This window comes from Notolabrus celidotus, chromosome 14, assembly GCF_009762535.1.
Source record: "Notolabrus celidotus isolate fNotCel1 chromosome 14, fNotCel1.pri, whole genome shotgun sequence".
Lineage (NCBI taxonomy): Eukaryota > Metazoa > Chordata > Actinopteri > Labriformes > Labridae > Notolabrus > Notolabrus celidotus.
Genome location: NC_048285.1, coordinates 26,714,576 through 26,736,002, shown reverse-complemented (window position 1 = coordinate 26,736,002; position 21,427 = coordinate 26,714,576). Strand labels below are relative to the sequence as shown.

Here is a 21,427-nt window from a genome sequence, read left to right as displayed (position 1 = left end):
AAGCCTTGAACACAAAACAGTCAAATACTAACTACATATCACCACAGCATACGGATGTGAGAAACATTTGTATGACGTGTATTTATGTTTTAAAGTTTGACTGCTCCCCCATTCAAATGAATGGAGGAGACAGATTTTTTTACCTATACTGCAGCCAGCCACCAGGGGGCAGACACTTTGGTGAAAGCTTCACCACCGGTGCCGTATCCGGCTCGCTTGTTCCAGACACACAGCACAGTGAGAACCAAGCGGCAACCTCCGGTCTCAAACGATGAAGCCCATGCGGAAGTGTTATAAACTGCAATACATTGAAAATCCGCTTGAGGCTGGCTGCAGAAACACCGGAAACAACATAGACATGAATGGGAAAAAGACGATTTTTGCAGCATTAATAAACATGTTTACAGCCTGGTTCAAAAAATGGCTTGGCTCTACGAAGCTAATCTCTCCATCGGCACATGTAATGTATGTTTCTTACGTTAGTTATTCATTTTACATATAGGCCTAATTTTACATTATTTTAGGTCATACATTAATTTAAAGCTGCTATGAGGAACTTTTGATTTATATCAATTTTGGCGCCCCATTGTGGACAAAGTGATACCTCTTATCTCTTGTTCTGTACATGCAAAAGTAGTGTTTTCAACAAAAACCTCACCCTGCTGTCTTTTAACAGTCAGATTTATCACTCAATGTGATTATTTGAAAACAGACGAAAAAGGGTGTTTCTAAAGCCAAATGTCAATCTTGTGGTCTGACACCTACCCCCTCTGAGTGGTTTAAGGCATTAAAAATGACAACAGAAAAGGTATCAGTGTTGTTGTTTATGGTTTTGTTTGCTTTTGAAGGTCATAAAGAGGCATCAGTGTTGGTTTCAGTCTGTTTCTCAGCTGGTGAAAAACTCATAGTGCCTTTAAACAAGAAAAAATCTGAGGAGCCACTCAGGAGCCGAAAGAGCCGGCTCTTTGTAGCGTGCCGAGCTAAAAGAATTGTCTCTCTAAAAAGAGCCGGAATTACCATCACTAGTAGCCTGCGACTAAAGACTTGTTTCCACCCGGACAGTATTAGGCAACGCATACAGGAAACACACGTCCCGAGTAAGAGAAACAGCGACACCACATTTTGATCCTCTGTTCTCTGCATGTGTCAACCAACCGGGATTTTTCTACCAAATCAGCATAGTTTTTTTTACTTTCTTCACCAGTTCTTTTACTTTAAATCACCAGTGTTTCACATGAAGCTGTAAACTCATTAAACAATGGTCGGAGTGAAGAAGTCATCGTTACTTAGGAACCGAAACTGAGAACTCTGGATCCTTTAGGCTCCGTCTGTGACAGTAAGTTGAATGACCATGAGGACGGTAATGGGAATAAACCATTACAAATATATATATGTATAAATATATACATGTTTACTTCAAGTTATGTCTGTTCTGGCTTTGAATTGAGATTATCAGTATTATAAAACTGCTTTAAAGTGCTGTTGCTATTAGTCATAGCTAACATTTTTTCCTATTACTGTCTGTTTTCTATTCATCTATGTTTTTCTTAATGTTAGGTGACAATGGGGAAGAAAAGGGGAAAGGACAGGACCTCCAGAGAGGAGGAAGAAATCGACCTGTCAGGTAATGAATGAACTTGTCATCATAACGCACCACGCCATATGCTAACCTGTGGAGGGCCTACTGTGATTTTCTCAGCATGTGACGTGATTTATATATATATATATATATATATATATATATATATATATATATATATATATATATATATTACTTTTTATTTTATGTATTTGCATGAACAAATAACATGGGATCATCGTGGGTGTTACAGTCAAGAACATACTATTCTTTTACACTTACATCATATGCCATACTATTCAAGGTGCATACACATTCCATTTTTCCCAGCGTTCAATACATTTCTCCCACTGAAGTCTTAAAACAAAAGTAAGTCTCTCCATACAGTAGATTTCTTTAACGATCCCGCACCACTGGTCCACTGATGGGGGACCTAATTGCAACCATTTTCTAGTTATAGCTTTCCTGCTACTTGCCAAAAGTATCTTCAATAGGTATCTATCTTTTTGTAGGACTAAGAAAAATCTAAATCCACCCCTATTATTTTATTTATCTCGGTAGCCACCTCTCTCCAGTAAGGCTGGATTTTCAGGCAGGCCCAAAAAACATGAAAGTGATTAGCCATAGATGTACCACATTGTCTCCAACAGAGGCCTCGGCTCTGTGTACCTGTTTGCAGAGCTGTTATTTTAGGGGTTATAAAATACCTCACCACATTCTTCCAGCCCAATTCTCTCAAAGACCTTGAGTTTGCATTGGTTGCTTGTGTCTCACATATTTCCCTCCAGATCTCTCCTGATATTTGTATTTCTGACTCCCTCTCCCATTTTTGTTTAATGTATGTTGTAGAGTGATTTTTAGAGGCTTGTATACTTTCATATATTCTTGAGACCAACTTTTTATTGTTTTTTTTGGTATGCATCATGAAATATAGAAATCATATTGTGTTCCTTCTCCTCTTTGATTTGTAATTCTTTATTATAATAATCTCTGGCTTGCAAGTACCTATGGAGATCTTTATTTTTTTTTTTAAAGGTCCAAACTGCAGACATATTAAAAAGGGAACAGAACAAACTCTTCTAAAAAAACTCTCTGGGGACACGGATTGGATAAATTGCCAGGATTGCAAGCCAGAAGTAAATAAGGAGAATATTTGTACCACCCTGCCACAGGAGGATGAAGAAGAAACTGAAAGAGCCCCTGTTTGGATGTGCTTGAAATGTGGTCATAGAGTAAGTACATCAAACACATCTGTTGTTTAACATTTTAAAGGGAGTGAATTGAATTTACAAGCATTTTTCTTATCAGGGATGTGGGCGAACCTCTGAGAACCAGCATGCAATCAAACACTATGAGACACCTCGGTCAGATCCACATTGCCTGGTGATCAGTTTGGACAACTGGAGCGTATGGTGAGTATATTGTTGTGGCGGATCTATCACAGAAGTGTGTACTGTTTCAGATAAGAATCACTTTTTTCATGTGTTGCCAAACTTGCAGGTGTTACATATGTGATGATGAAGTCCAGTACTCCAGGACTGGACATTTAGCACAGCTGGTGACCAGCTTAAAAAAACAAGCCTCTGCAGAGCCCATTAAGAGACCACAGAAAAGTAGGTCCCTTTTGTAAAGTTTAACATTAATGTGTAATGATGTTATGTGTTTGTTTTTGTACATTTGTATCACAGGAATTAGATGACTCCTTAACTATACCCACCTTGTTGTGTGTGTTTATTTAGGAGTGAAGGAGGAAGACAGCTTGGTGGAAGATGAGTCGAAGATGGAGACAGTGATAGCAGATGAAAAAGAGGACAAGGACAACAAAGAGGACAAGGACAACAAAGAGGACAAGGACAACAAAGAGGACAAGGACAACAAAGAAAACAAGGACAACAAAGAGGACAAGGACAACAAAGAAAACAAAGAAAACAAGGACCGTCAAAAGAAAAACATCAAGAAAGAAATTGTTGGAAAATTACAAAAGCCTGTCCCATCTGAAGAAAGTGGCGGTGTTTCAGTAAAGGGGTTGAGCAACCTGGGAAACACGTGTTTCTTTAATGCAGTCATGCAGGTAAGATTGTGCTTGGTAGGATTCTAAGCTTGCATTAAAATAAGAGACGCTTTTTAATTCTAAAATGCTGCTATTGTCTTTTTTTCAGAGTCTTTCTCAAACCCATCTCTTAAGACAGACCCTCAACAAAGTGATAGAAGACAAAATGAGTCTTAACATTAAACCTGTTGCCTCCCCAGAGCTGGTAAGTTTCCATTACATTTGCATGCATTTGACTGTAAAAGTACTAGAATTATCCTTTCAACTACTGAGCTGTGCATTACCTACAGTTTGTTACCCAGTACCCTCTTATAATGCTTGCAGGAGCCTCTCACAGTGCAGTTAGACCAGCCAGGCTCCCTGACTATGGCGATGTGTCAGCTCCTCAATGAGATCCAGCAATCCAAGAAGGGTGTGGTAACGCCACGGGAGTTGTTCACACAAGTTTGTAAAAAGTGAGCGCAAGGACAGGCCGAGGAAAAAAATCACCATTAGGATATTCTTAAAAGATGTCACCCAGCATCGTCATCATAATACATGATGTTTATTGTCCTGTGTTCTTTCTCTAGGGCGGCCAGATTCAAAGGATTTCAGCAGCAAGATAGCCAGGAGCTGCTGCGTTACCTTCTAGATGGGATGAGAACTGAGGAAATCAAGGTATGTGTCACATTCAAAGAAATCCCCCCTTTTTACTGCATTGGGGACACACTTACATGTGAAGTGGGCACTTCAGCTGTTGAGGTTATGGAGCTACATCATTCAGACTTAATTAACTTAGAAATGAAGGACAGGTAATGTTTGAAATGAAAATAATCACATCTAAAAAACACTTTTCCTAGTTTTTCCAAAAAGCAACCTGAATAGACTGGATAACTTCACAGATTGGGGGTGTAATTAGAGAGCAATCAAGAGGTCACTGCTTAGCCAAGTGGGTTAATCCAGTCCCCCAAGCACAGAGGCAACAGACCTTGAAGTGGCGGCCCAGGGTTCGATTCCCACCCTTGACCTTTTGCTACATTCCATTTCCCATTCTCTTGTACTTGTTATTACTCCATCCACTGCGCTATACTCCCAGTAGAACACAAAATAATTTAGAAACGGATAGATGGATAGACAGATAAAGAAGTAAGAGAGTTGATAAGAGACTGAAAGTGTTAAGATTCTTTAAAATGTTAATCTTAAAACTACATGAGCTCCTCCCTAAAGGTTTACAAAAAGGTCGTTTTCTCATCCACAGTTTATGTTTTTGTCTCCGCAGAGAGTGGGCTCCGGGATCATGGAGGTTTTAAAAGAATCTAGAAAAGGCACAGATGCAGAGCAGCTCAAAACACTAGTTAAGGGTAAGTAACAAGATTATGTTTTTAACAATTTACTCAATTTTGTTCTGTTGTATTCAATCTAGGCACAAACTATGTTCACATTTCAGAGTACGAGAAAAAAGGATCTCCAAAAAACTTTGTCGACTACATTTTCGGTGGGGAAACTACCAGCACTATAATGTGCCAGCAGTGCAAAACAGTACGTGTTGTGGACAGAAATACAAAACAGTCTTGCATGTGATTTCTTCAGGCTAAATTATCACTATTTTATTATCCCACAGGTGTCTGTAGTCACAGAGATGTTCCTGGATCTTTCCCTTCCTGTTTCAGATGAGGTAACACCTTAGAAGGGGTTTTGACACATGTTTGGCAGTCATTTGTTTATATTTATACATATGTTACACATCTGCCCTCTTGTGACTACATCTTACAGGCATACAGGAAGAAGAACCAGAAAAAAAGTGTTCAGAAATCCAGTGAATCCAGTCAGGATGACAGAGAAAGCCCTGCTTTGACCAATGGAAGTGATGGTGTTGCTTCTGGGACTGGCAGCAAGTACCAGCAGAAGAAAGCCAAGAAGCAGGCAAAGAAGCAAGCCAAGGTATCACACTAAGTTCCGTCAGAAGGTTTTACATGTGCCTAAATGTATTTTTTCAGTGAATGAGTGTACATAAAGTCTATATTGTTTCTTTGTTTTGTCTACAGCAACAAAAGAGGCAGCAGAAGTTTGAGGGGAGAACTACTTTGGACAGTCTCACAACTACAAGCAACACAGAGAATGAACCAACAGACGAGGCTGCAGATTCAAAGGAAGAGGCAAACGCTGACAGTGAAGTGCAAGAGGAAGAAAATCCTGAACAAATCAGTGTGTCAGAAAAGATCCAGGACAACCCTGATGACACTGTCCAGGACAAAAAGGAAGAAGAAGAAGAAGAAGAAGAAGAGGGCGATGATGATTCAGTGACCGACTGCGACTCATCAACAGTGTCATCCGTCAGTAATCGTTTCACCGTCTTATCAGAGGAGCAGCAATCGAAGGACGGCACCACAGACGCTGACAAAACATCTGACATCGACCAGGAGGGAGAAGAAGACGTAGAGCTGGTGAGTGAAATGGAGAAAGTAACCCTGGATGACGCCTTCATTGAAGACTCTGATGCCGTGGAACAGATCATGGAGAATGAAGACGAGCCGCTGGAAGCTAAAGAGTATACTGTAGTCAGTCAGGACCCAGAGCTGGCCTTCCAAACTCTGGCAACCAGGGCAGCCCCGGAGAAACAGGAGTGTTCAGTGCAGTCATGCCTCTTTCAGTTCACAGAAGTGGAAACTCTCACACAGAACAACAGCCTGCTGTGTGTCACCTGCACTAAACGGCAAACCAGCAAAGACAAAGCTGGAGGTATGTGAATATCTCAACTATCATTTTTGACCTTGGTTGATATTTCTGTTCATGTTCGGTTCACAAGCCGAATACTTTTTTATCTGAAATCCAAAAATTCTGTCTGAGCAAGAAGCCTATTAAATAGTTCATAATGTGTCTTTGATTCAAAGTTTGGCTCCATGTTGTTTTAATGGAGCTCACTTTCATGTTTTGGGATTAATTAAGTTTATCACCTTTGTACTTTCTTTAAGGATCCAAGAAAAACATTTACACCGATGCCTTGAAGCAAATGCTGATCTCATCTCCTCCTCCAGTGCTCACCCTTCATCTGAAGAGGTTTCAACAGGTCAGACAGCTGAAGAACGCTGCTGCATTTTTAAACCTTTGCGGCTGTTATTCACATCACTGTGACCCAATTGAATAAACAGTATACATCATTGTTTGGTTTTGATCATGTCATGTTTTAATGAGATTTTTCTTTTATGTTTTTTTCCCTCTAGAATGGATACAGTATTTGCAAAGTGAACAGACACGTCCAATTCCCTCTGATATTGGATCTTGCTCCCTTCTGTGGGGTTAAAAGCAAGGTATAATTTAAATTACCAGCTTTAATGAAATGTCATGACTCTATTTGTAATTTTTATGAGGTTGTTTCATAGTTTGAGTACTAAAAGACATATTTTTTCAAACAGACTGTGACAGAGGGAGACACTCAGATTTTGTACAGCTTGTACGGTATAGTCGAGCACAGCGGAACAATGCGGTCAGGTCATTACACTGCATATGTGAAAGCACGACCTGAGTGTCCTAAATCCCTATCGAATGGACTTACAGCACCAGGTAAGTGCTTTGAAACTATCATCACAGTAATAACCAAGAGTTTTTGTATGTATCTATCATATTATAATGACTCGGCCCTAATATATAAAGTATCTTAATGTACACTTTGCTTTCTTTCAGGAGATGCAGAGCTACAAAGAGGATCCTGGTTCCATATCAGTGACACAAGTGTTCAGCCTGTCAGCGAGAGTAAAGTGCAGAGTTGTCAAGCCTACCTCCTCTTCTATGAAAGAATCATGTAATCCATCTGTGCCTTACTACTCAGGAAACGCAAACAGACCAACCTGCTACTGCTGCTGCTGCTACTGCTTCAGTCCTGCAGCACAAGTTATAACAAACAGTCCATCAACCTCAGCCTGATTTGTCACAGCCGCACTTCGAAATGTTATGAAATTATATTGATTATGCAGAAGGGACGATTTATAGTGTTGTCGTTTTTATCACAGCAATATCACACTGTTTCAAGAATTTAACAGGATTTCTGTATGTGTCTTTACAAATGGAAATATGACAAGATGTGTTCTCAAGCTGGGACTACGGTGGCCCTGAAGGACAAAACAAATTTACAGAAGATGAGACACTTTTACAAAGTACGAGAAAACTTTACATTTTGGAAAACAAATTTACATTTAAGAAAACAAATTCACAAAATCAAAAAACCCTTTTACAAGCTGTGAGACAATTCTACAAACGGCAAAACACTTTTACCATTTCTGAAACAAATTTACATTCATTTTTAACAGAAAGGGAATGTACCAAACACCGGGAGTGATCGAGTGAGGGGTCATTTAGTTTGTTTGGATGGAGAGAAACTAAATGGAGCGACGTTTGGTACTGGTACTACATTTGGTACCGGATCAATTCCAGTGTTTGGTACATTCCCTTTCTGTTAAAAATGAATGTAAATTTGTATCAGGGATGGTAAAAGTGTTCTGTAGTTTGTAAAATTGTCTCACCGCTTGTGAAAGTGTTTTTTTTTTCTATTTTGTAAATTTGTTTTCTTAAATGAAAATTTGTTTTGACTTTGGTAAAAGTGTTTCGCTGATGTAATTTTATTTTATAAAATGTAAAAATGTTTCCAATATGTAAATTTGTCTCCAACTTTGTAAAAGTCTTTTGTAAATTTGTTTTGTCCTTCAGGGCCACCGTATGTGACTGACATTCAGCATACAGAATAATTATGAATTTGTAAAAAAAGCAACGATTTCAGACAATGGATGACACTTGAGTGGAGGAGGCAATCTGTAAAAAGTGTTTATACTTATATTTTTTATCATTATTGCAATGAAATCCTTCCAAAAAAAATGAGCTGCCTCTATTGTCTTCTGTGCTGCCTCCTGTATGACTGCACTGAGCATGCGCAGTGCACTGTATTTGCTTCTGGTTCTGGTTGTCACATGACGGGAACAAAGTCTGGCTCCGGATGGCAAAACCCCGTTTCAACCCAGAATTTACCAATGACAGTGTTATTAAGCTGACATGACAGGTCAGTAAACATTATTCAAATGACTATGTAGACCTCTGGTTACTTTTTAAAGAAGCTTTATAGGTGGTTAGTGTACACCAGGAAGAGAAGTCAACTCGGTAACGCCACAGTTTGCACAGCTAACAATCTGGCCTAGCTTAAAGACCATCAGTTTGGATCACAGTTTTGTGAATTACACTCATATCATGATGATTTAGTTTCCACTTGTGATCTAGTCTTTCAGGTCTTTTGTTATTTTCGCTGCGTCAGTCCGCCATGCCCTGTTTGGGTAACTTGACTAATCATGATTCAGCATTTTCAACTTAGTGCTCCAGCAGGCAAGTTGTTCAATTGAATCTATCTAACCTAACATCACAGATCATCTGGAGTTAACATTAGCTTGCTGATTTATCAAACAGATGATAACTCGTGTTTTATCAGAGCCTCTCTTGAGTATTGCATTTAGCTGAACCATCATATTCATTGACAGCACTGGAGTGTTCTGCACAAAATTGTCACCAAGTCATTTGAAGACACTTTCTCACAAAGGACATTCAGGTCTCCTTTGTTCTAAAAGAATGACCTCTCAAAGAACATTAATAAAATTGTAAGAACACTAATATTTAGCAGGAAAATAATTATACAATTTCAAAATGCATAATGTAATAGTAGTAGAATTTATTCAGTCATTATATAACAATAATTTTCACAGTGTGTACACTTTCAACAAAGCAACAGTAATGTATTAAGTGATGACTGAAAAGGCAGAAGCAAGAATGCTTATTTAAGCCTAGCCTACATTTTCTATCTAAGTAAGCTATCAGCTTCCAAAGTGTAAAGAAAACAACAAAAACAAGTAAATCAGGAACACTTAAAAGACTTCAAAAACTGCTTTGCATGCCATTATTTTTAAAACCAAAAGTGAATCACAAGCTGTTAATTGTTTACTGGCAACATTCTGCAATTTAACCCCAAATTAAATTAGATAAGACAATATTGTTTTTCCTATTATCTTCAAATTTTCTTCCTCACTCATTTAGCGGCGCCCCCTATGGATGGCCGGCGCCCCTGGCCCTGCTGACATCATTAGCAGTCAATGCCTGTACTAAAATAATGAAATAAGAGGACTTATGACAATAATAATTACTATATTTTTGTATATAGCACTTTTAAAACTAACTGATGAAGTGATTCACAAACAAGAGAAAGTACAGGCATACATACAACACATACCAGCATACATTCATACACAAACAAAAGCACAGTCTGCACAGACAGACAGGATTTATGACAATGCTCACAAATGAGCTTTCAGAAGCAGTTTCAAACAGAACACAGTTTTGTACCTAATGTACTAAGAAGACTGTTCTGGAGTTTAGGAGCTGCAACTTCAAGAGCACAATCACCCACTCCAGAGTCAGGAGGGGTCAGTTTACTGTCCAGAGGCTCAGTTTTCTACCAGCTAGAACAGGGGTGTCAAACTAATTTCAGTTCAGGGGCCACATACAGCATAATTTGATCTGAAGTGGGCTGGACCAGTACAATCATAACATAATAACCTATAAAGAAGGACAACTCCAAATCTTTCCCTTTGTTTTAGTGCAAAAAACTACAAGTATATTCTGAAAATGTTCACATTTCATGATCTTTTTACAAAAACAGCTGTTGTATTTTTCGCCATGATGAGTCTCATCGTGGGGCTAAATATTATATTCTTTAAGCCCTGAAACCTGCTGCGAACACGCCAAGCACACAGGTTTCCCTGTCACCTGCTTTGTTCAGGTGCACTCCATCAGCACTATGATTGTAACTTACCCCCAGAGGACAAATCTGATATAGCAGTTACCTGTGGCGGAAATCTGGAAATGATAGACTCAAACAACAACGGTTTGTCTTTGTGAGCTTTATTCCGGTCTTCAGTAAGCTTTGCAAAGCGATCAGGTGGCAGAGTGATCTAACAACCGAGACAAGGTCTGCTCAACTGACCCAGAGTGAAGATACAACACGTTACTTATTCTCTTCAGAGAATAATATTAACACATCATTGAGCATCTTCAAAGAACTGTAAGACAAACAAGAGAGTTTCTTATCACCTCTTGCTTCCTGGACACCATCCTGACTTCTCACCTTATGGTCTGCTCCTCAGCCATGGGAACAGATAACAATATGCAAATCACAGGAGGTTTGGTATGTGAGAATGTTTCTAGCTTCTGATCAAAGCAAGAACAACATACTATCATGTCTGTATTTTTCCCACCACATACCTTTACTGAAAAATTGCAGTTAATGTCTTCTCTGTAATTTTTTCATTTTAGGAAGTCATCCACAGGCCAGATTGGAAACTCTGGTGGGCAGGTTTTGGCCCACGGGACTTATGTTTGACACCCCTGAGCTAGAATATGTCACTCTAGAAAAGTGTCTCTCTGTGGAGAAAGTGATACATGGGTTAAATATGTTTATTGGCTATGTGGTGGTTCCAAATCACCATAACACTATTTTTAAGGGATTTCACTGATGCCAAAACTAACCACCTCAGACAAATGTGATTTTTTTCATACAGCATGTTACCCTCTAATGTAGACAAATGACTGTAACAGTCAATGTTTTAACCGTTTATTTGTGAATTGTTATTGTAATTAGTTTATTGATAAAATAACTGAAATATGGTGATAACAAGTTTAAGGTGAAATTTTTGTTGAAATGCTCAAGATTATCAATTTACAAAAATGGAGAAGTTCATACAAACTAGCATGTTTGAGAAGCTGGTACTCAAAATGAATGATCTGTGATCATGCTGATCAAATACAGAGTAACTAAGGCAGCTGGAATCTACATTTTGGTCTTCCTCTAAAACTTGTGTATCGTGACTATGATGCTTTTTGACTCTTCCATGCTACCTCTGTCACACAGGCTGAGCTTGTAAGAACCATGTCGCTCCAAGCTCCTCGCACGTCAGTGTTCACCTTCCAGTCTGCGGTGCACAGTGCTCACGTTCTCCAGTGTCTGAATGAGCAGAGGCAGCTGGATGTCCTGTGTGACGTGACCGTGGTGGTGGGAAACAGGAGTTTTCGGGCCCACTGCGCCATCTTGGCTTCCTGCAGTGATTACTTTCACAGCAGGGTTACCAATGTCACCAGACAAAACCCGATCATCACCTTGCCTGATGAGGTGAGTTTGATGCAGTTCAGCTGAAATATAAGGGGGAAGGAATCACATTACTTTTTCTTTGCATCACATGTTTGATCATATTTATACCAACACATCCCACTCTCTGATTCTTGAGGGATTTCCTGTTTTTGAGTAGGAGCTAAGGAAGTACTGTGCAAGAACACGATTGTCACTTCAGTTCATTTAGAAAGAAGTCCATGATCAGCATAATATGAATGCAAATGTTGCAATACACTTAACAAGCTGCAACACTTGAGATAAGACTTTAATTTTATAGTGAGGATATATATATTTACTAATATAACGTAATGTGAATTTTATTGTGCCTCAAAAACCTGCTGTATTTCCTTTCCCCACAGGTGACTGCTGAGGGGTTTGAACCTTTGCTTCAGTTTGCATACACATCAAAGCTGCCCTTCACCAAAGAAAACATTCATGCCATTCACAGCAGTGCAGAGTTTTTAGGATTTCATAACTTGGAGTCTGCGTGCTTTGATTTCCTCATCCCTAAGTTTTCTGAAGGCAAAAGATCCTCTCAGGAGGTCAGGCGCAGAGCTTGTTGTCAAAGCCGGGATCCCGGTGCCAGCTTCGGCTCCAGTGTAAAAAGCAGCCAACCAAACTCATTTGAGTCTCACAGCCCGGTGCCTTCAAGGGGTGATGAGCAAGAAAACTTCCCATCAGAGTGTCCTCAAAGCGCACAGGGTCAGACGAACAGCAGGGAGGAACACTTCTGCTTGGAGAACTGTGGGCCACAAATGCCCCCCTTATCTCTGGACTTAACAACAAATGGTGTCTGCCCCCTGCTGTCTTTGCCGTGCCCGGACTCTGACAAAGCAGATCCTTCCTCTCAGTTTTGCGAAAGAGATATTCTAGAGATCGAAGATGTTTGCGATGAAGGTGAATTAAGTTTGGCCGACTGTGACTTACCCTGTGACCTGTCCGCCCCAGGGGATGTGAATCCAGCAGAACTTGTTGAGGTGGCGAGCAGCGATGTTAAACAAGCTGTTGAAACTCTTGTTGCTGAAACCAACTGTCATAGCGGTTCCTGTCCCCTCAGCACATCAGAAGTGAAAAGCTACAGCAGTGAGTCATTAAAGCAGAGTGAGGCTGGCCTTAAACAGAGCCTGGCAGGTGATCTCTCAGATGCTTCGCTAACTGCTCTGAGCCAGGAGGAGGGGTTCGGGGAGAGGAGCAGCGTAGAAAGGGAGGTTGCTGAACATCTGGCAAAGGGATTTTGGTCGGACCTGTGCCCATCTCACACTCAACCAATCCCCCTCGATCCCATGGACCAAAACAATCTGGCAAAAGCATCAGACTTTCACTGGCTTAAGCAGCTGGACCTGAGCTCCAGTGTAGGAGACTGTCCTTTTCTGAGGGACCTTGCGAAAGGCGATGAATCACCTCAACGCACTGACAACCTGTCCCAGTCGGAGAAAAGCCCCTATATGTCTTCCTCGCTCAACTCTGGGGATGACTCAGACCTGGACACAGATGGAGATACTGAGGCCAACAACAAAAGAGCAGCAGAGGTCTATAGATGCATCTTTGATTTTAATCACTAAAAGTTATTACTAAATAAAGTCTAACCCCTTAAACCCTGTATTCCACAGATTCAGCTTCCATTCCCAGTGGAGCAGATCTCAGCGTTGAGCCGGAGTGCCTTCCAGCAGCTTCTGAAACACCACAACCTGACCCCGGAGCAGCTGGAGTTTGTTCATGATATCCGTCGAAGAAGTAAAAACCGCGTGGCTGCACAGCGCTGCAGGAAGAGGAAACTTGACAGCATACATCAGCTAGAATATGAAATCAAAAGATTAGTAAGTTGCATCGACTATGTCTGTTGGGATGATGGATGATGTGATTGAAATGTTTCTCCACAGCTTCTTTGTGACCCTTTTATTGACCCCTAGTGGTGATCTGTATAAACCTCAACAAAGTAGACTGTTGCCCTTGTGAACACTCAAAGTTCTGCATGTGCAATAATGAGATGACAAGTCAATGAGCTTTTGTTTCATTATCTCTGCAGAAAAATCAGAAAGAGCGGCTGCTGCAGGAGCGCACTGAGCTGAAACAAAACCTCGAGGACACACGGCAGAGTCTGTGTGGGTTATGTAAGAGCGTCAGCATCGAGTCTGGCTCTGATCAGGAGCACTTGCAGATTCTTGCAAAGCTCTCCTCACCAGACCTACCCATCTCCTCACCAGACTTGCCCGTCTCCTCCCCTTGCTTTGCGGGTAAAGACGACAGGTCCCAGATCACTATTGAAATGGTAAGTTGTTCTTCAGAGTGCGACACAAACAAGCTGCCTGCAGAGTCTGTGCAAACTGCTGCATCAGAGGCTGGCACACAGACAGGTCCTCCACAGAGCTCCCCTGATCCTGCACCTCTACTAGATGGTCTGGACATGAACAACATCTTATAATTGGACTCAAATTCCTTTGACGTCTTAATCATCTTGGAACAGGAGTGGACTTAAAGTATATACTGTAATCCTATTTTGGGATAGATACACTTTTCTTTGTGTTTTAATGATTTTCTGACTGATACAGTAATGTGAAAAAGAAAGGATATCTCATGACAGCTGCTGCTAATCCAACATATCCATTTAAAACATAGAGATTATGGTAATCTAACTAAGAACTGATCAAATCCATTCAAATGATTTGAGACATTAAAAAAACTTAAATAGATTAAAAATATTTCTTTGTGAGGAAACAGGACAAATTCTCATTTATCCATGCTTCTAAGCTTCAGTTTTAAAATCAGGTTCAACACACCTGAGGCAAACTCCAGGAACACTATCAAAGACAATTTTGGAGGGCGTCTGTTCTTGATTGTTAAAGTGAGTGGTTTCCCTGTGGCGTGATTAAAAGAGCTCCTCAGAAAGAACACTAGTTTGATATGTATGAATCTGGGAAGGGATTTTAAAAAGATATCCAAATGATTAGAAGTCTGCTGCTGTTTCCCTGCCCTGAAAATAAGGTCAAGTCAAGCCAATCTGTCTAAGGAGCAGACTGTAAATGCTTTAGAGAAGTCTCCATCATTCCTCAGATATCATCTCTGGACCTAAAGTTTGCTCTTGCTCCAGTTTAATCTGAAGTTCATGCAGCTACCATGAGAAGTATAATGAAAGCTGTGCAAGAAGGAAGCAAACAGATAGGCTAAAGTCTGTCATTGGATACCATGATGAAAACCTTGAACAATGTGCCTTGGACAAATCATTAGATGTTGAATTATTTTGCCAAAGTAATTTAAGACAAAATTTTCAAAACTAAACACAGAATTGATCATAAGAACCTCGCACCAACTGTAAAGCATGGAGGGGCAAAATGTTAGCTGCAGCAGGCCCTGGCCAGCTTGTTACCATAGAGTCTACTTAAACGTCCTCTGTTTGTTAAAGGGTGTGGATGTGAACCATGCAACTAATAATGACCCAAAACATTCCTGTAAGTCCAACCAGCAACAGCGTTTGCAGATTCAAGGTTCTGGACCCAGGCAAACAGGAAGTGTCTCAAAGTAAAGAAATAGAGAGTGCTTAAATGTTCATGTCAAAGCCCAGATCTCAATCCTATTAAGATGCTGATTGGTGATTTAAAGCAGGCTGTTCTTCACAAAAGCACAGCTGAAAGAAGAGTGGGAAAAACTTTCTCTCAGTATAATCCAGAGAAATCACCAATTCTAGAGGCCGTCTGATCAGGATTGTTTAGCAATTAGAGGCAATACCAGCCAGTATTAAAGCACAGGGTGCTCCAACTTTCTCCTCACTGTGAAATACCTTCTGTATTCCTTTTTTATTGTTTTTCATAATTCACATAACATGTATCTGTTGACATTTCTTAAAATAAGATCAAATGTCCATATCCTTCAAGGAGGAACACATTTTATGAGATATCCTATTTTTTTCACGTGAATATTGATATCTTAAATTGCTGTGTATTTCTAATTTGCATTTCACTGAAGCTAACACAGAATCCAGTATTATAATTCTCACTTCTAAACGTGCAGACAAATTTCAGGTAATTTTCAATTGTTACATTTTATATATAACACGATGTATCTTAAAACCGGATTTTTTTTTTTTACTCAGGGAAACTCATAACCTGGCTGTGTTGATGCCTGAAATAATTCTTGCTGTGCACACACCCTAACCTCTGCTCCCTATGCACATATACACTTACAGTTATGAAAATATCTTTGATTTTGTCAAGCTTTTTACTCTTGACACATACCGTCACTTTGCTCTTTCTTTTGTTAAATATGCACGGCACTAACAGTACTCTCTACAGAAGATTGCAACAAATTATTACAGCTAACATTAATCCTCAACAGCATTATGTAATGCCAGTGCATAGTTTGAATGAATAACTGTTAGCAACCTCAGATACCTGAGGAATGGCTCTAGAGTTCCTAGAAGTGTTACAGGGGAACATCATTTGATGCAAACGTGCCTTATGCAGTAATATAGTATGATGCATTCAATCTTTGTATGTTGTTGTCTCCAGCACTATTGCACATTAACCTAGAACCCATAATGAGGGCATTTCCATAAGTTTAGATCTGTCTTTGTGTTGAGGATTTTTTTTTGTTTGTTAAATGCTGTCATATCTAACAAATTTAAATAAACAATGTTTTGTTACCATTCTGTGTTTTATTACAACCAACAAGAGTGATGATTCCTGCTCCATCAAATCACAGTACCACGCTTTGGCCAGTAGATGGAAGTGCAACTCTATTCCCCTCACTAGCCTGACTAAGTGGAGCACTGTTACAGTATCATGTCTTAAAGTCATGAGGCGGTCCTTTATGAATGTAGATCAAGACAAATCTCAATTTCTACCTTGGCAGAATTATGTTTGATGATCTATGGAAAGTTTATAATTAATTGGAATTGAACAATTGTCTTTATATGAGACCTATGCCAGTGGAAAGCCATAGATTAGATTGGATTGAGTGCTAACATTAGAGGCTGACTCCAATGAGGCTGATTATTGACCTGCACCAGAGACTGTAGGTCGGCTCTGCAGACAGGAATTGTACATAGTGTACGTTACATCCAACTCTGTGACCCAGCAGTGCCTGAGATCCAAGGTTGAATTTCAGACTTACATTTGATTAAAGGGATATTTCTTTTTTTTTTTTAAGTGGGGTCGTATGAGTTACAGCACACTATTGCTCCTGCTAGCCACAATGCGTGCCGGTGAGCTCTTCCCCTTTAATGAGAAAATTCCCAGAGGACCGGCAGGCTAGCTAGGCTACAGTTCTCTGTGGATGGGACCTCCCATTTTGCGTAATATCGCTAAAGTTGAGAAAATATGGTCCAGGGACTCATCACGGTGCAAATGCATGAACCAGTAAAAAAAATTGGAGCTATTCAGTTTGCTTCAGAAACCCCCTTTGTTTTGGCACTATTTTTGGACGCACCTCGCAGACCGGTGTTCTTCCACTGCATGAGCACGGATACACACCGATCAGCTGTTTGGATCAACAATAAGGGGAAGGTAAAGGGGAAGAGTTCACCGGCACGCATTGTGGCTAGCAGGAGCAATAGTGTACTGTAAGTCATATGACCCCACTTCAAAAAAACTGAAATATCCCTTTAATTTCTTTTTTTTTTTTAACTTATATTTTTGAGCTTTTTCACCTTTATTGACAGGACAGCTGAAGAGAGACAGGAAATGTGGGGAGTAGAGAGTGGGGGAAGACATGCAGTAAAATGGTAGACCGGCCGCGACGAGGACTATAGCCTCTATACGTGGGGCACTTAGACCGCTAGGCCACCAGGGACCCAATTTCTTTATTTCTTTAATTAAAAATCAGTGTGTATGTTGTTTGGATAGACCAGTCTCTAGCCCCAGATGAAAAAAGCAGTTACTCAATCATAATGAACATGTTCACCTTTCCTCAGTTCGTTCAGCAAATTATTTAGATTTTTTATTTATTTACTTTATTTTTATTGTTTTTATTACTATTGTTGCATATTGTGTTGTTAACCTTAGGATTGTGGGGTGGGTTTGGGGTCAGGGCTGGGGCTGGGATCTTTTTCTTAATTTATTCTATTTTAAGTTGTTTTTATTTGTACAGCACTTTGTGTTACAATGTCATTGTATGAAAAGGGCTTTATAAATAAAGTCTGATTGATTGATTGATTGATTTATTACACCTCTCAGAGGAGAAGCTTTTTAGTTATTATTGGACCAGATTTACACATAACATCTGTCTCAAATAATAATGAAAGTTGAGTTGGCCAAGTAAACGTCAAAACTGCAGCTTATAATTCTCAATGAAAAACAAGTGGCCACTTCCCATGTTGCAGATACTTCTAGTACTAAGAAGTGGTGTATTTAGACCGACAGGTAGTTTTCAGAATTTGAAAATGTGTCACAAACAGGTACGAATTCAACACAAAACAACAAGAGGCTATTATACTCCCACTTAATGAAAGAACAACTTTAACGATTAGCATGTTCGGCTACTCTTGCAGGACCTTTCTGCGACAGTTTCTGTGAAACATCCTGCATCATCCTCATCCAGTCGATGGAGTGTCTTCAAATAGCATTTGACCCTCTCTCCCCCTTTCATCCCAGCAGCCTAGTTCTTATGCAGGTGATGCTTTGTTTTAGCACATCAATGCAAGTCATCTCAGATCAAGGCGTTAGATATACCAAGATTAATACAAACAAGAAAACAGTGAGATACTCGTGTGCTCATTATCAGCCACATTCCTCACACCATCTCATTTTTTTTTGCTGCTTATTCTTGTAAACACCTAATTAAAGTTGTGTGTAGAGGATGGCAGAGAAACTTAATCAAAGCTACACACCTTGTGCAAGAATTCATCTTTGAACAGAGAACATCACAACGTACAGTAGTATCAATCACTGCATGACTGAGAAATCCTTGTCATTGTTCTCTTGTTCATCTTCTTGATGTCTGAGTGTCAGGCTGTGGATATTCATACTACAGCTGCAAAAGCAAACTAGGATGTATTGAGGTGTGAAGAGCAATAAAACGAGCTGTCACTGGTCCAATGGGTTTTTCTCTCTTAATTTGGAACACACAATCTTTCCTCAGCCGTGGTCAAACATTAGTCATCAGCAAATCTTCTTTTTCTGGATGCTTTTGGTCACAGCGTTTTTTTCTTCTGCTATGAAACATTTTTTCAGAGTTTGGTCAGCACCTTGTTTTTTTCTTACTAACAGCTACTGCAGCATTTTTGGACATTGGAAAAAAAAACAATGTCATTGTGTTTTCTTCAGAACAACCCTAAAGGTTAAAGAAGTAATAAAAACCATCAACACTGATGGGAACTTAAAAAAAACAACCTTGTGGCCGTTTCTGAGGAGTCAACTCACAAAACACACACTGGCACACAAAGCTGCAACTTTGAACTCAACAAGTGGTGTTGCTTCTAAAAGTCAAAAGGATTAGATGATGATAATGCCATAGAGATAAGATATTATCTCCCTGTGCTGCCATGAAATGAAATCCTCATGTTGATGTTTGTCTAAACTGACATCACCTCCAAACAGCAAAGTGCTCCAAATCACAGTGAAATGGACCCCTCTCTGAATTTCACCTAGAAATTAGTATTCTTCAGTATCAGCGTTTTTTTTTTTTTTTTTTTATGCACAGTTTGGGTTTTGGAGCATTGTAGCACAAAAAGTAAGATTATCCTCTCTTGCAAGCTACACAGGAAGAGAAACTTGATTTGAGGAGAAAGCAGCTGTGCGGCATGGCAAGGTCAGAGAGGCCCATAATCCGCGGCCTCATTCATGGAAGATTAAAAACCTGCTCTGAGTTCTGATTAAGAACGCAGGGTTAGAAGATTAAAGACCAGCAAACAAAATGAAAGCAGTTTAAGCCCAATCCTGGAATTCATCAGAATACCAAAACCTTAAACTGTCATTACAACGTGAGATTAATGCAAAGCCCTCTTGAACTCTGTATCTGTCTTCATATATCTTGTGTGTCAGAGCCTTTATTTCCTTTTTCTATCAGAAACCTGGATGATCGGTCACTTTGTTTTCCCTCATTTCTTTCCACCTCTCTGTCATTTTTTTTGCTTACATCATAATGAAATATTATCAATACTGCCTCCAGAAAACAACACCCTTTATTTGATGTTTTTTAGTTTTGTCACACATGCTTTAATGTTGTATAGGGGTTACATATGCCCCCTTTTTAGCCACCATTCACAATGACTCCTCTTATTATCTGTTGACAAACATACTCCACAGTATTTAGGTAGCAAGGATTTAAAACAGGAGGCAAGGGGGAAAACAAGGATAAGAAATTAAAACATCTGGAAGTTAGCTTGCTTTGCCAAAATTGCTAAAGCAGAGAATATGTATACCAAACACTATTCAATGTGACACTCATGGAGCTGTCCTGAAGGAAATGAACAGATTCCTTTAATGCATAGTTACAGGTTATGGTTTCCCAAAATTCCCATGTCCACTCTTATTTTTAGATATTTCTGCGTCCAATTTTCAATGCATCCAAGATTAGGCAATATATTATCTTTGATCTCTGACTCCGTAAACACCATATTGTGGGTTGATATGTCAATTGGCTCACTGATAATTTTTTCACAGTGCTGTGGACTTCTGGATGCAGGACTACAGAGTGGGCATCCATTTGGTAATACATTGTCTGTTGTGGGGGTCAAAATCATAGAAAAGGACACAAGGCTCCTGTAATGATGCAGCATAAGGTCCACGACCTTTCTGCAACATAATGTAAATCTGATAAGCTGTTTAGCTACTGTTTCCTAACTGATTACATGTTGCAGTCACTATGAAGTTCTTTTCGGGGGGGAGCGCAGAGAAAGGGGCTGTATCCCATTGACAGGATTATATAAATGAGGACCATAATACATAATCTCCCAACAAAATGAGAAAGACCAGGTCACATGTCAACCCGAGCTAGCTAGCACCCTGCCCTGCAAACTACAGATTAACAAACAGCTGGCTGTGCAGTGACAGATTACATTCACACTTGTTTTTTGTCTTGACAGTCTTTACTCTGTTCCATCTGTTACACTCAGTGCACAAGAAGCGTTTCATGACAAGAGCTGTGAAAAACAACTCCTTAGCCTGTCAACAGTCCAAATTTATCAGTATCAAGAGACAACTGGAAAAGCAGAAGTGACACGTGATACTGACAGTTATTTTTCCTGTACACACTAAACAGTGAATATCAGTCAAACATGTTGTTAACGTTTTAAAAGTACCTTTCTATGACAAATTTAAACAACACTGTAAACAAGGAAATTAGAATCAACTTTATTGATATTAACGCTAAAAAATATTGAAATCAAATGAATTGAAATGTCCATATTTTTGAGTAGTGTAGACTTTTTAAGGTATGTTACGTTTTGCAAAGAAACAAGCTGTGTAATGTTTCCCTTTTGTGGATGTTGCCGTTTGAAGACACACCCAGGTCCTCCTTTCAATTTTCCACAGAACTAAAAGAAATCAACTGTTAAAGAATGTGGAAGCAAAGTGAGGTTAAAGAAGAAGAGACAAAACACTGAGAGAGCTGGCCGGTCAGAAACAAGCCATTGTTGGATTTATAAACATGTCGCTTGCTCTGTTTGCACACAAGATCAGGTATCTGAATGTTA

At 39.7% G+C, this 21,427-nt stretch overlaps 2 protein-coding genes across 3 annotated transcripts; both read left to right on the top strand.

Moving 5' to 3' along the window:
• Positions 1-1,053: 1,053 nt before the first annotated feature.
• usp16 (ubiquitin specific peptidase 16) lies at positions 1,054-7,585 on the top strand. The gene is made up of 18 exons (XM_034701208.1): positions 1,054-1,336; positions 1,558-1,624; positions 2,615-2,811; positions 2,888-2,991; positions 3,080-3,192; positions 3,319-3,650; positions 3,739-3,834; positions 3,954-4,084; positions 4,199-4,286; positions 4,888-4,969; positions 5,056-5,147; positions 5,230-5,283; positions 5,382-5,549; positions 5,654-6,347; positions 6,581-6,675; positions 6,830-6,916; positions 7,022-7,169; positions 7,290-7,585. The coding sequence occupies exons 2-18, from the start codon at positions 1,564-1,566 to the stop codon at positions 7,409-7,411; spliced, it is 2,664 nt and encodes an 887-aa protein (XP_034557099.1). The 5' UTR covers positions 1,054-1,336; positions 1,558-1,563; the 3' UTR covers positions 7,412-7,585.
• Positions 7,586-8,220: 635 nt separating this feature from the next.
• Positions 8,221-16,441, top strand: LOC117825784 (transcription regulator protein BACH1-like). 2 transcript variants are annotated; one of them, XM_034701724.1, is made up of 6 exons: positions 8,221-8,655; positions 11,545-11,802; positions 12,162-13,331; positions 13,413-13,619; positions 13,829-14,071; positions 15,890-16,441. In XM_034701724.1, the coding sequence occupies exons 2-6, from the start codon at positions 11,563-11,565 to the stop codon at positions 15,899-15,901; spliced, it is 1,872 nt and encodes a 623-aa protein (XP_034557615.1). In that variant the 5' UTR covers positions 8,221-8,655; positions 11,545-11,562; the 3' UTR covers positions 15,902-16,441. The 2 variants fall into 2 exon arrangements, with proteins under 2 accessions (XP_034557615.1, XP_034557614.1); XM_034701723.1 differs by having other exon boundaries at positions 13,829-16,441.
• Positions 16,442-21,427: the final 4,986 nt, after the last annotated feature.